The following is a 14,634-nucleotide window of genomic DNA, read 5'->3' on the forward strand; positions in this document are numbered from 1 at the left end:
AAACAGTGTCAGAAGGGCATATATCGACACTCATACATACTCACAGTTATCTCCTGGTGGAGAGATTGCTGGTGATTTAAATTTTCTTTGTATTCATCGTATTTTCTCCGATTTCTGTAGTGATGAGATATTTTATAATCAGTTAACTATAGCATTATTTTGGAAGGAAAACACAAATCCCATGGGGACCCCAAAACATAGTGTTAAGATATCCCATGGGGACCCCAAAACATAGTGTTAAGATCACGGAGTCAGAAAGCCCAGATTCACATCCGTCATTTATTTTATTTTATTTATTTATTTATTTTTGCGGTACGCGGGCCTCTCACTGTTGTGTTATTGTTGCGGAGCACAGGCTCCAGACGCGCAGGCTCAGCGGCCATGGCTCACGGGCCCAGCCGCTCTACAGCGTGTGGGATCCTCCCGGACCGGGGCACGAACCCGCGTCCCCTGCATCGGCAGGCGGACTCTCAACCACTGCGCCACCAGGGAAGCCCACATCTGTCCTTTATTAACTAGGAGCCCTTCGGCAGGTTACTTAGCCTCTCTGAGCCATCCTTGTCTGGAATACTGGCATGCTGACGATCCCCATCTCCTGGGCCTGTTGGAGGATGAGAGGACAAAATGCATGGGATGCAGTGTCTGGCAAATGACATAGAAGCTTTCCAATTATAAATATGATACGTATATATAAAATGGTATGTATAATATGATACATACATATAAGCTTTCAAATTATAAATATGATACATACATGTTTTCAAATTATAAATATGGTACATTCATCATAATGAGCAAGTCCAGATACTCGTGAAGACCAGAGGGGAGGTATAAAGCTCAGGGAGCTGAATTCCAGGGGAAAGAGAAAGCTCTGTCCTTGCCTTGGGCTGACATGTGCCTCAGTCTATCCAGTAGCAACAGAGGGTAACCAAGGAGGAACCAGGTCTGTGGTTTACGGAGAATTGGGAGCTGCCAAAGTTATAAATATATATATATATATATATATATATAAAAGAGATGGGACGGGGCAGGAGATTTAATCTTGGGCCCAGTCCCTGGACCCCTCAAGGCAGGGCAGCCAGCACTTGGCTGCCCGGGGCTTCTGTGGCTGGCGTCTGTGGCCTCTTGTGCCCCTCCTAGGCTCCTAATACCACAGCCATGTGGAAATTCTTACCAGGGGCCATTCTTCAGGTGGAAGCTGGGGTTTTTAATCTCAGCAAGCTTTTCAGTTAATCTCTTGATTTCGAATCATCACATTATTAGGCAGTAAGCCAAGGATTTTCACCAGAGTCTTGCCTTGCAGATGCGCCGGGGTTTCATTTTCCCCAGCGCACCGGGGCCCAGCTGCCGGCACCCTAAAGCACCATTTCACAGAACAAGCTCTCTGGGATGTTGTTAGTCTGCCCCTGAAAAAGGACAGCGGGTGGTAGTGGTCTGTGGATAAATAAATTTAACCTAGCGTTTCTCAAGACTATGTAAGTTTTTTCCTGAACAAATGTTTCAGGGCCTCTAATGGGCTAATGTGTATGTAGTGTTTCCCAAACTAATGGCCCAGAGAACTCTTTTTTCAGGGGCTGGGGTGTCATGGAACACATGTTGGGAAGCATTACCTTTGGCATGATCAAGTGTGGAGGGCATAAATTATGATTCTTAAAGCTCCCAGCCCTCTGTAAACACTGACCTTCTTCTTCCTCGGTCACCCTGTGTTGCTGTTGAGTAGACTGAGGCACACACCACCCTAAGGCAAGGACAGCTTTCTCTTCCCCTGGAATTCAGCATTTCCCCCACCCCACCCCCCATCCTCACACTGCCGGGCTTTGTGGGTAGTTGGAATTGCTCAACTAGATGAATAATTTTATTCAACCTGAGATCAGGAGCAACTCATTTTTTCTTACCTTTTCATTTCAAGTATTTGCGGTTCCCCAAATTTGGAGATTTGGGTAAGTATTGAGTATCTCTTTTGTGTCAGGCGCTGGGGTCACAGAGCCCAACAAGATGAACCCAGTCCCTGCCCTCCTGATGCCCAGTCAGGGGTGAAGAAGGTGGTGCTTGTATGGGGGGAGGGAGGCAGGGGTGGATGGAGGGATGGATGGATGGATGGCTGGAAAGTCCTGGATGCTCGGGGACTGACAGGGGCATGACCAGGGAACACTTTTCAGAAGTGACTTTTAAGCAGAGATCGGAAGAAAGAGTGGGTTAATAGTCAATTAGAAAGTAACACAGTGCAGGACACCAAGGGGTCAAATGAAGACTTCCCTTTCTCCCCTAATATGAGAAACCAGGGGTGACTGGCTGAACTTTCACAGTACGCGTGACCTTCAGAGCCCTCTGAGGTAAGCCTTCAAATGCCGGCAGAGGCTGTTTGTGAGGGGCACACACTGAATTTTCTTCCCCGTCTCTCCTGCAACAGTGATGGGCTGGGGTCCTGGCTACGGGCTCAGGGTCTGTTGAAGTGCACTTGGGGCTGGCCTTGCCCATGTTCCCATGCACATCTGAGCCCAGCATAGGTGCAGAGGGTTTGCCAACCTCTGCCAAGGTCAGCACCTCGGTGCTGGGGGGAGGGGAGGGGGAAGCATGGAAACCTCCAAAGCCTCTACAGGTGGTCCTGCTGCCTCTGTGTGTAGCTCGGTTTGGGGCTTCATGTGGGTCATGATTCGCTTGTCCCTGGCCTCTCTTGGAGCCCTGCACCTCTCAGGAAGTCCTCTTTCTGCTTTGAAAGCCTCAGGCAGAGCCCTTAGGCAGCAAAGAGAGTGTTTCTAAAGGACTCAAGCCTGTCTTGACACCTACAGCCTTCCTCTCCCCCTAAATGGCACCTCTGGTATCCCTGGGGTTTCCCACTCGGGGGCTGTTCCCCCACCCCGTTGGTTACCCCAGGGAAGGGTGCAGGACCAGGTAAGGGAGACTCAGGGGAGGAGGTTAGAGAAGGCCCCAGGTGGAGGGAAGTTCCCCCAGTTGGTGTTTGCTTGGGTCGCACCTGTGTTCATCACAGAACACTCCATTCATTCATTCATACATTCATGCCCTCATTCAACAGATACTCATTCGCCCTCACTGTGTGCCGGGTACCAGGGGTACAACCAAGACCTGGAAAAAGGTGGCTCCCTCCCTCCCGGAGATCACATTGTGGGTGGTAGAGGCAGGGCGGGGGCGACAGATGGAACACTTGAGTCAGCAGTAACTGCTGATTGTAGGGCTGCTGCAGCAGAGGGGGGTCAGGGAAGGCCTCTCAGACGACACCCGAAGGAAGATAGGAGATACAGCCCAAATGTCCAGAATCGGGGGTCTGGTTAAGTCACAGCACAACCTCACAATGAAACTCCAGGCAGCCATTGAAACCACAGATTCCTGTGAAAGGGACATGCTTGTAGATGAGGCTCCTGTTCTGTGAAAGTTTGCACAGAGAAACATCCGAAGAATCCGTGTGAAACTTAACAGTACTTCTCGCTGCACCAGGGATTATCAGTGATATTTGTTATTCTTTTTTACTTTAGAAAAGGTATCAGTGAGCACATAATTTATAATTAGTAAAAAGAAGAAACAAGGAAAAACACTACTTCTGGGTAGTGCCTTGGTGGGGTCTTTGCATCTTGTGAGGATGAAGCGGGATATTTAGCCCAGCACTGGCAAGGGGGATGCTATTATTAAAGAGCTGATTTTGTCAAAGTGATGATTCAGGGTTGCCAGGGAATCCTTGGGGATAAGGTTTGAGCTGGGCCTTAATATAGTGGGTATCTAGTCCCTCTCTCCATTTTTTTCAAACTGGAAACACAGTAATTGAAATAATAAAGCGGATTTTTTTTTTTTTTTTACAGTGAATGTTTTTTAAAAATCTGGGCGGTGTTGAAAAGCGTGAAAGTAAAAATCATGTGGGATCCCAGCCCTCTGAGATAACCACTGTAACCACTTTGGTATACATGTAATAGTTTTTTTCCTAGTCCATTGTTATTATTTTAAAAAATATGGTAAACTACTGAGATAACAAGAGCAGGGTTTTTTTTAAGGTGGATCCCCCTGCCCTCACCCTATCATGGCCATCTGTCCCTGTGCTCCCGCCTCTAGATGTACCTGAGGCACAGGTGCTCTCCCGTCTGGCTCAGGTGATAAAGAGCCAGAACTGGGGAGGGAGAGTTTCAGGAAGCTTCTGCCCGCCCCTCCGCCCCTCCTCTCAGTGCCCTCCCCGCAGCTTTTGTGCCGGCCACGCCGATGCTGCCCCTGGCCCCAGCTCTAGCAAAGTCACCCTGCCTGACTGGTTCCTGCCCCCTTTCCGCCCGCGCCAGCTGCTGCGTGCCTGCCAAGTGCCTGCCTAATCCAGGAGAGCTTCCTGAGCCGCCTCTCAGCAGGCTGCTCTTTGGTTTTTGGAATCCAGGCCACTCAGCACTCAGCGGAGGGTCTGGCTTCATGCACCCGGAGCTGACTTAGGTCAAGAGTGCTTGGGGAGGAATGCGATCCTTAGAGCAAAGCCCTTGTAATGAATGCCTTTCCCCGCTAATTGGGTTAGGGGAGTAATCGGCTGGACTCTCAACTAAGCAGGGTAGGCATGCTGGCATCCCGCATTGTTGTTCATTTGCCAAAGAATCGCCCTGCTCTGAGGTGCAGGAGAAAAGCAGAGGCTCAGAGCTCCTAATTCCCTTTGGTTCCGGGGCTCCGCAGAGCACGTGGAGTGGTCAGGCTTCCTTTTCTGCACAGACCCCCAGGCCCAGCTATAACCCCTCAGGTAGAATGTCTCGTTCCAGCGTACAAAGCAGCTTCCTATGAGAGCCCGACAGAGGCAGATAAGCTCAACTTACCTGAGATTTGATTGCCCAGTTTGAGGGAAAGGCCACTGACGCTTGCTTGAGTGCTGTTAAGTGCCAGATGCTTTACGTTGTGGCACTATGACCCCCGTTTTTTGCATGAGGACACGGGTTCAGAATTCACATGCCCAAGGTTAGTAAATAGTGGAAGTGAGACTCCACCCCAGAACTGCCTGACTTTACAATCTGTGCCAAGTTGCTCCCCCATATATGGCAGGGATGGGTGTATTTGGAACAGGGAGGGATGTCCTTGTGTTCATTCATTTTTTTTTTTTTTTAAATTGACTTTGTTTTTTAGGGCAGTTTTCGGTTCACAGCAGTACTGAACGGAGGGTACAGAGATTCCCCATGTACCCCTGCCGCCCCCTGACACACACACAGCCTCCTTCACTATCAACAGCCCCCCCCAGAGGGGTCCATTGGTACAGCCAATGAACCTACATGGACAAGTTATTGTCACCCAAAGTCCACAGTTTACATTGGGGTTCATTCTTGGTGTTGCACATTCTGTGAGTTTGGACACGTATCCATCATTATAGTATCATACAGAGTAGTTTCACTGCCCTAAAAATCCTCTGTGCTCCCCCTATTCATCTCCTCCCCACCAAACCCCTGGCTACCACTGATCTTTTCTCATTCTCTCCATAGTTTTTCCTTTTCTAGAATGTCATATAGTTGGAGTCATAGTATGCAGCCTTTTCAGATTGACTTCTTTCACTTAGTCATATGCATGTAAGTTTCCTCCATGACTTTTGATGGCTGTTCATTCCTTTTTGCTCGTGCAGATATTTTTTTGAGCACCTGCCCCTGGGCCAGGCTCTGGGCGCTGGGCAGATGGTATCGGCAAGATGGACATGGCTCCTGTTCTCTGAAGCTAGTGTTTAGCAGGAAAAGACACATAAATAAGTAAATACCTGGCTGCGAAGAACAGCGTGCTAAGAGAGAAAACAAGGGGCACCTGATCTGGAATGATGACAGGTCAGAGAAAGCCTCTCTCAGGAAGTGACCTTTAAACCCGTGTCTGAGGGAGGAGAAGAAATGGGGCTGGGAAGCATCGCAGGCATCTGTGCTAGTGTTCAGAAGCCTGCCCACCCTTGAGACCAGCCTTCTCCAGGAAGCCCTCCCTGCTAACTCCTTCCGGAGCTATTGTTGCCTGTTCTGAAGGTCCATAGCTTTTTCTTTTATGCACCGATGGCCTCCTGTGAGAATCTGCTCAAGCCAGTGGGCCCTTTTCCCGGGGGAGTGTTCAGAGGAAAGACCTACAACGTATTGCTTTGAGTTTCTCTTGACACAAGGGAAAATCCAGAGGGAGGGAGTGAAGCTTGGCTGGGCTGAGCTGAGCCGGGAGGGAAGTCAGGACATTGCATATCTGACTTACTGTGTTTGGGGCCTTTGAACCGCCTTGATGAGGGCAGCGCGGCCTGGGCCAAAGGTCGCTTGGCTAATTTCCCCCAGCTGCTGCCTGTGGAACACCAAGGATCTGTGACTGCTTGCTTCTCGTCAGGAGCCGTAGAGCCCTCTGCTTAGAGGAAATGCCCAAGTAGGCTGCAAGCTTGTGGAGGCTGCTGGAGGGTGGGGAGAGGGCCCTGTCGTTGAGGGGCTGCAGCCACACGCTGGCTGCTGATTCCAGCTGTCTGGCTGTAGCCCAGGACGAGCCTGGCTGAGCGGTCTTCCCACGTGGCTGCTGCACCCACGTCAGTGCCCTGCTCTCAACCCTTCGCTGGCTCCCCATTGCCCTCAGGGCAGGCCGGATATCTTAGCAGGACATACAGGCTGGGACCCTGCCCACCCTCGCAGCCTGCTTTGTTCAAGCATACCCTCCCTCTCCGGCTGTTCCAAGGGCTCCAGATTCCCCAGACAGGACACCAGTGTCGCCTTGCAGGTGCTGTTTTTCCTGCTGAGCTTCCTTTCCTTCCTGCTTCTTCAACAGGTTAATTCCTAGACATCCTTCCAGAATTTGGCTAGACAGGTCTCTTCTCCTTGAAGTCCCCACGGACCTGCTACTCTACACAGATAGCCACACCTTCCTCTGGGCCCTGGGTGGTTGATACTCATCACTGCAGTCCCTCCCTTCCTGTTCCCCTCCCTTCCTTCACTCCTTCACTATTTAGTTTCGGGCACCTGACCATGTTCTCATCACACCAGGGTGGTGGCAAAACAAACATAAGCAAGAGCAGACCCAGACCCCCACATTCAAGGAGCAGCATGAATCCATCAAACAACACAGATGAATAATACACAGAGAAGTCAGATCTTTTCCATAAAGAAGTTAAGATTTTCTCCATGATTGAAAAAGTCTACAAATCATAAATGCTGGAGAGGATGGGGAGAAAAGGGAACCCTCCTATACTTGGTGGGTATGTGAATTGGTGCAGCCACTATGGAAAACAGTATGGAGGTTCCTTAAAAAACTAAAAATATAATTGCCATATGATCCAGCAATCCCACTCCTGAGCATATATCCAGAAAAGACAAAGGCTCTAACTCAAAAATATATATGCTCCCCAATGTTCATAGCAGCACTATTTACAATAGCCAAGACATGGAAGCAACCTAAGTGTCCACTGACAGATGACTGGGTAAAGAAGATGTGGCACATATATACAATGGAATATTACTCAGCCATAAAAAGTATGAAATAATGCCATTTGCAGCAACATGGTTGGACTGACCTAGAGATTATCATATTAAGTGAAGTGAGTCAGGCAGAGAAAGACAAATATGTGATATCACTTATATGTGGAATCTAAAGAACAATGCAAATGAATTTATTTATAAAACAGAAACAGATTCACCGACATAGAAAACAAATTTATGGTTACCAAAGGGGAAGAGGGGGCGGTGGATAAATTAGGAGTATGGAATTAATAGATATGTACTACTATATATAAAATAGATAAACAATAAGGATTGTTTACTGTATAGTACAGGAAACTATATTCAATATCTTGTAATAACCTATAGTGGAAAAGAATCTGAAAAAAATATATATATATGTTAACCGAATCACTTTGCTGTACACCTGAAACTAACAAAATATTGTGACTCAAGTATACTTCAATTAAAAAATTGTTTATTAAAAAAAGATTTTCTCCATGATTAAAAAATTAAAAGGTTGAGAAAAAGGATACGTTAAAATTCTTCTAGTCTCAGATCTAATATTGCTAGTTAGTTAAGCCCTGGGGTTTTGTAGGACTTTGTCAAACTCAGTTCTTCATGTATAATGTTAGGAACAGGAAATAATTGATTCAGGCTTTGGGCATCTTCCTTGAGCACAGCTCTAGGGCTACTGAGAGAGCTGTGTTGTGGACTCAGGGCTCTGGGGGAATAAGCCAGAAGAAAAGAGATCCCAGCATGAAATCTCCACCAGGCTTCGCTTTCAGAGGAGCTTTCCCAGAGTCCACAGCTTTCCTCCGTAGTGTTGATCATGGTTTGGAACTCTGCAGTTGCCTTATTCTTTGATGGCCATCTCTTTCTAACTGGGCCATAAACTCCATGAGAGTGGGTGATGTGTCCATCTTATTTTTTTATAACAGCTTTATTGAGATACAAGTCACACACCATAAAATTCACCCTTTTGAAGTATACATTCAATTGCTTTTAGGGTATTCACAGAGTTGTGCAACCATCCACACTATCTAATTTCAGAACATTTCCATCATCCCTAAAAGAAACCCCATATCCATTGGCAGGTCCCCCTGCCACTAACCTCCCCAACTGCCCCCAGCTCCCAGCAGTTGCTAATCTGCTTTCTGTTTGTATGGATTTGTTACCGAAAGGGGGGCCGCTTCCAGGGCCCAAGAGTGGACTCTTGTCTAACGCTTGGAAATGTATTGTCCGAGGAGACACGTTATCCTTACAGGGCAAAAGACTTTATTGGGAAGGGGCGCCCGGGCAGAGAACAGTGGAATAAGGGAGCCCAGGAGAACTGCTGTGCCGCGTGACTCACAGTCTCAGGTTTTATGGTGATGGGGTTAGCTTTCCAGGTTGTCTCTGGCCAGTCATCTTGCTTGTGCCCCTGTTTGGTCTGACTAAGGTCCTTCCTGATGGTGTGTGCATCTCTCAGCCAAGATGGATTCCAGCGTGAGGGTTTCTGGGAGGTTGGCAGGACATATTATGGGCCAACGTCTCCTCCCTCCTTTTGGCCCCTCCCGAATTCTGGTTAGTTTTCAGCGGCAGTGTGCCCTATCGGGACCTCCTGTTGTGGCACAACTCGTGCAAGTGGTTATTATTGTGCCTGGCTGAGGCAGGCAGTTTTGGTCAACAGATTTTCCTATACTGGACATTTCATATAAAGGGAATCACAGGATATGTGGCCTTTTATGATTGGATTTTTTTTACTTAACATAATGTTTTCAAGGTTCATCCATGTCGTAACACATATCAGTATTTCATTTGTTTTTGTGGCCTAATAATATTCCATGGGATGGACAGACCATATTTTTCCATTCATCAGTTGATGGACAGTTGGGTTGTTTCCATTTGGGGACTATTATGAATAATGCCACTATCAACATTCCAGTACAAGGTTTTATGTGGTCCTGTGTTTCCATCTCTTGGGAATACACCAAGGATTGGAACTGCTGGGTCATGTGGTAACTCTGTGTTTCACATTTTGAGCAGCTGCCAGATCGTTTTCCACACTGGCTGCACTATTTTGCTTTTCCACCAGCAGTGTATTGAGGCTTCCAGTTTGTTCCATTTTGTCCACATTCTCGCTAACACTTGTTTATTTTCTCTTTTGGTTTTGGTTTTTATAATAGCCATTCTAATGGATGTGAGGTGGTATCTGATTGTGCTTTTGATTTGCATTTTCCTAATGATTAGTAATGTGAGAATCTTTTCATGTGCTTATTGGCAATTTCTATATCTTCTGTGAAGAAATATCTATTCAGTCCTTTGCCCTTTTTTTTTTTTTTTTTTGCGGTACGCGGGCCTCTCACTGTTGTGGCCTCTCCCGTTGTGGAGCATAGGCTCCGGACGCGCAGGCTCAGCGGCCGTGGCTCACGGGCCCAGCCGCTCCGCAGCGTGTGGGATCTTCCCGGACCGGGGCTCGAACCCGTGTCCCGTGTATTGGCAGGTGGACTCTCAACCACTGCGCCACCAGGGAAGCCCTTTTGCCCATTTTTAAATTGGGTTGTTTGTCTTTTTATTGCTGAGTTGTAAGAGTTCTTTATATATTCTGAATTAGAGTCTCTTGTTGATATATGATTTCCAAACATTTTCTCCCATTCTGTGGTTTGTCTTTTCACTTTCTTGATGTTATCTTTTCTTTTTTTGTTGTTTTTTTGTTTGTTTGTTTGTTTTGCGGTACGTGGGCCTCTCACTGTTGTGACCTCTCCTGTTGCGGAGCACAGGCTCCGGACGCGCAGGCTCAGCGCCATGATGGCTCACGGGCCTAGCCGCTCCGCGGCATGTGGGATCCTCCCAGACTGGGGCACGAACCCATGTCCCCTGCATCGGCAGGCGGATTCTCAACTACTGCGCCACCAGGGAAGCTTTTGAAAGTTCTAAATTTTGAAGTCGAACTTATGCATTTTTTTCTTTTTTTGTTCCTTCTGTCTTGGATGCCAGATCAGAGAAGCCATTGCCTAATCTAAAGTCATGAAGATTTGCTCCTGTGTTTTTTCCAGAGTTTTATAGTTTTAATCTTATATTTAGGTCTGTTTCTACCTCATTCCAGATTGTACCTCCTGTGCCTAGAATAATGCCTGATGTATAGGAGGTACTTGATACTGAGTGAAATGAATGAACTGATATCTCTTGAATGAGTGAGTGAACAGATATCTTCTCATCCCAGAGCTGTTGCTATTTAAGTAAAGCCCCAGGGTTAAGAGAGGGCATTAGACGGAGGATGGGCACCAATTTGTTTTAATCTCCTCCCCCAGGGACGCTGCCCTTAGTGAGCTCTCACAATTCCCTTTCTGCCAGCATTTCTTTTCCTGTTTTTCCTCAATTTTGTTTCCCTGTTTGACAAAATGTTGCTAAGACATTTCCTAAATAAATTGTGTCTTGTCTACTTTGGTTAAATTATAAATATGGTAGATATACAAGAAAAATTTTTCCGTCATAAAAATCTTGATTGGGTGACATTTCTCTTGTTGGTTTTTATTGCGTTAGACTAAATAAATTCAGGTGACACGGCAGTGTATGAATTACAAAGGAAAAGTCACCTCCTGGGGGATATATAATGTCTAGAACTTACTTTTAGAAAAAAGCACGTATGTCTGCAGAGAGAGAAAACGTAATATGTCAACAACTAATGAATCTGGGTGAAGGCTATTTGGGAGTTCTTTGTACTGTTATTTTAATAACATTTTTATGGTGAATTTTTTCAAAATAGGTGCTTCACATCCATTTTTCATTTAATCCTCTGCTGTTGAGGAAGAAATGAAGGTGAAGGCAGGCTGACCAAGGTCCGTCAAACTGGTTGAGTAGAGGAACCAAGATTTGGATGTGGGTCTCCAACTCAAGGCCTCCTACATGTTTTATGGCCTCGTGCATCTCAGATAGTCGAGCTTTTGCTGGGAATGACCCGCTCCTTCACCTGCCTCTGTCTTCATGTTCTTGACACGTTACGAGCCTATGCTCAGTGAGGGCAGGTGGGAGACGGTCCAGGAGTTTCTAGAATAGAGGAACTGCCATCCTGGGACTTGAAGGAAAATGAAGAGGGTGTAGAGGGAATCAATGCTTCCTCACCAGCCAGCAGGTGGGCCTCTGAGGCTCTCGGGAGACAGCCCTGACCCCTCTTCTGCCCTGCCTGTTCCAGGAGCTGAAGCTGCCCACCTTCCGAGCCCACTCCCCGCTCCTGAAGAGCCGCCGGTTCTTTGTTGACATCTTAACCCTGCTGAGCAGCCACTGCCAGCTCTGCCCCGCTGCCCGGCACCTGGCCGTCTACCTGCTGGACCACTTCCTGGATCGCTATAACATCACCACCTCCAAGCAGCTCTACGCTGTGGCAGTCTCCTGCCTTCTGCTCGCAAGTACGTGGAACCCACTTCTTTCCCTGTGCTGTTTCCTCACCCGGTGAGCCCGGGCGCTCCCGAATCGTTCTACATTTCCATGGTCTTTGCACGTCTTCCGTGTTCATCCTTAGCTGAATGCGAACCATAGTGATAATTACCAACATTTTCTTTAGCATCTATAATGTACCAGGCCAAGGGATGAGGATTTTAGCAGCTTGATCTTAATGAATCCACACAGTGACACTAGAAGACAGATACTTTTAGTACCCCCATTTCACCGAGGCACAGAGAGGTTAAGAAACTTGCCTTGGGTCACCCAGCTCATCTATAGCAGACAGGATTTGAGCCCAGAACTGCATGGTGCCAGAACCTGTGTCTTAACCCCATGTTACCTGCTTTCTGACATAGGGCTTCTGAAATTGCTGGCCGGGGTGGAGGGGGGGAGCCCTAGCAACCACTGTTCTTAGAGGTGTTTAGAAATGTGACTGTGTGGGCCCCAAGCAGGACCCATTGTGTAGTCTCCAGGCCTGGGCACAGGCCTCTTGGAGTTTGCATCTTCCAGTGAGGCCTCACTAAACACACAGCATGGGGACTTCCCTGGCGGTCCAGTGGTTAAAACTTCGCCTTCCAATGCAGGGGGTGCGGGTTCGATCCCTGGTCGGGGAGCTAAGATCCCACATGCCTCACGGCCGAAAAACCAAAACATAAAACAGAAGCAATATTGTAACAAATTCAACAAAGACTTTAAAAATGGTCCACATCCAAAAAAAAAAAAAATCTTAAAAAAACAAAACAAAACACGGCATGGCTTTGACCATCTGTCTGCCTAGGTAGGAAATAAATATGCTACTACTCTGGTCATCTGCTTAAAGCACAGTCTGCCATGCCACGCTGCAACTAAAAATTGCCCCCTGATTTTCCGACAGTCTTAGAAGGACCGTCCGTCAGGGTCCTGCCTCTCTGACCTCAGGCCTTTCTCCTCTTCCATCCCTAGGTTCCAGCCAAGCCCCTCCTGTCACAGATCTTTGCACATGCTGTTCCCTCTGCCCACAGCACTTCCCATTCCTTCCCCCTGCCCATCTGGTCCTGGTTAAATGGCGCTTGGGCCCTGTACTCACATCCCTGAGAAAGCCTCCCCTGCCGCCTTGGGAGTGGGGTGTACATAAGGCATCCCTGAGGTACAGCCGCATGGCCTCATGGACTTTTGATTGACACTCACCTCCCCCCGCTAAGCAGTGAGTTTCAGGGAGGGAAAGGAACACATAGTAAGGCCTCAAAAAATAAGATTTGTGGACTCTCGTGCTTCCAGAGCTGGGGGCGGGAGTTCTATCCCTGGTTGGGGAACTAGGATCCCACATGCCATGTGGTGTGGCCAAAGAAAATAAAATGAAATAAAATGAAAACAATATTTGTGGGCTAAAGGAAATGAATGGAGCCAGAGTTTCCCTTAGAGCTGGGCCAAGTTGCCCTTCATGCAGACGAGTGGGACACCCCAAAGTGGCCAGCTGCAGTCACATTTCCTTGACATCTAGTCTTTTCTCCTTAAAATTCAATCACATCTTACATTCTCCGCTACAATATGTTATTGTCCTATTTTATTTTATGGGTCCCTTCCCCATTCCCCAGTGCTTGATTCCCTCTGATGCCCATTTTCTCCTGTGGCTTTGTCTGTCCCTGGCATGCTGCTACAGACCCTCCAGCACAATCACCCAGGTCCAGACACATGGCTTTAGAGTTTTCAGAATTCTGCCTTGTTTTCCACCCTGGCATCTGCCACCTGCTGTTATCTTAATCCCTTTGGCTGCTCTGGGTTTACAGCCTCCTGACTTGTGATTTTCTCTACCTTGAGCCAACTGGATTTCCCATGTTATACAGGGTGGCCTGTCTTGCTGGGAGTCCAGCCTGCTCACTACTTCAAAGTCTCAAATCAGCACGCAGCTCTGTTTCGTCTTGGGAGGAGCTGGGGGGTTTGTCCCCGCTGCAGCGGCCCTCGAGGAGTCTGCACCGTGGCCTCTGGCCTGCTGCCGTCTGAGATCTGCGGGTTGCCTCGAGGGCCCTGGGGGCAGGGTACTCGGATTTCCATGGGTTCACCGAGGCTCCCAGCATCTGTCTGGGGAGCTGGGATGAGAGGTGCGCACTGGGGACTCCTTTGTGCCTGCTGCCGTGGCAGAGGGAGGGGGCCTTTCAGAGGGAGAGGCAGAGGCCCTCACCCACATGTCTGAGGACAGCAGCCAGCCTTGGGCAGCAGGAACGGATTTTTCAGGACACCTGCCATATGCTCAGAGGCCCCAGGAAAGAAAAGTTTCCATGACAGCCTGAAATCCTATTCATTCCTCCCTCCCCTCTTCCCAGGCCGACTGTCAGCCACAAGGGGGTTCACCTTGCCTCAGGAAGTTCTGAGTTCTGCTAATTTTGTTGCAAATAATTAATTCCCAGATAAGAAGGGGGATAGTCCTTCTTGCCCCCATCTGTCCATTCTTAGATTTTTAAAGCTGCTTCCAGGTAAGGGCCTTTGCATAGGTGGAGCCCTCTCACCTACACATAGCCCCTTCTGCCCCCATAAAACAGGAGGCAGTCAAGGACGCATGTCTCCAAGCCTGTGGAAGGGGGCAGAAAAGCAACAGCTTGTGGGTTGTTCCTTGGGGGACCACTGACAAAGCCACCCTTTGCCTTTCTAGGACCAAGTTAACTGCATTTCCTACCTTGACACAGGAGAGAATTCTAGTATAAATATAATCTAGATATAAATATACCATAAATAGAGAAGAGCCACTCTCTTCTTTAGTCTTTCATCTCACACAGCACCCCTCCCCAACTGTCTTCTGCTTGTTGGTGTTTAACTAAAAGGACAATTTGACAACACAGAAACCCCACCA

The 14,634-nt window shown here is 47.9% G+C and overlaps 1 protein-coding gene across 1 annotated transcript in view; it reads left to right on the top strand.

The window, feature by feature from the left end:
* Positions 1-14,634, top strand: part of CCNJL (cyclin J like) — a 49,913-nt gene that overhangs the window by 15,621 nt on the left and 19,658 nt on the right. Inside the window, exon 2 of the mRNA XM_060006822.1 lies at positions 11,563-11,776. Coding sequence (XP_059862805.1) covers positions 11,563-11,776 — 214 coding nt within the window. The remainder of the gene's footprint in view (positions 1-11,562; positions 11,777-14,634) is intronic.

The sequence above is a fragment of the Delphinus delphis genome, chromosome 3 (assembly GCF_949987515.2).
Source record: "Delphinus delphis chromosome 3, mDelDel1.2, whole genome shotgun sequence".
Taxonomy (NCBI): domain Eukaryota; kingdom Metazoa; phylum Chordata; class Mammalia; order Artiodactyla; family Delphinidae; genus Delphinus; species Delphinus delphis.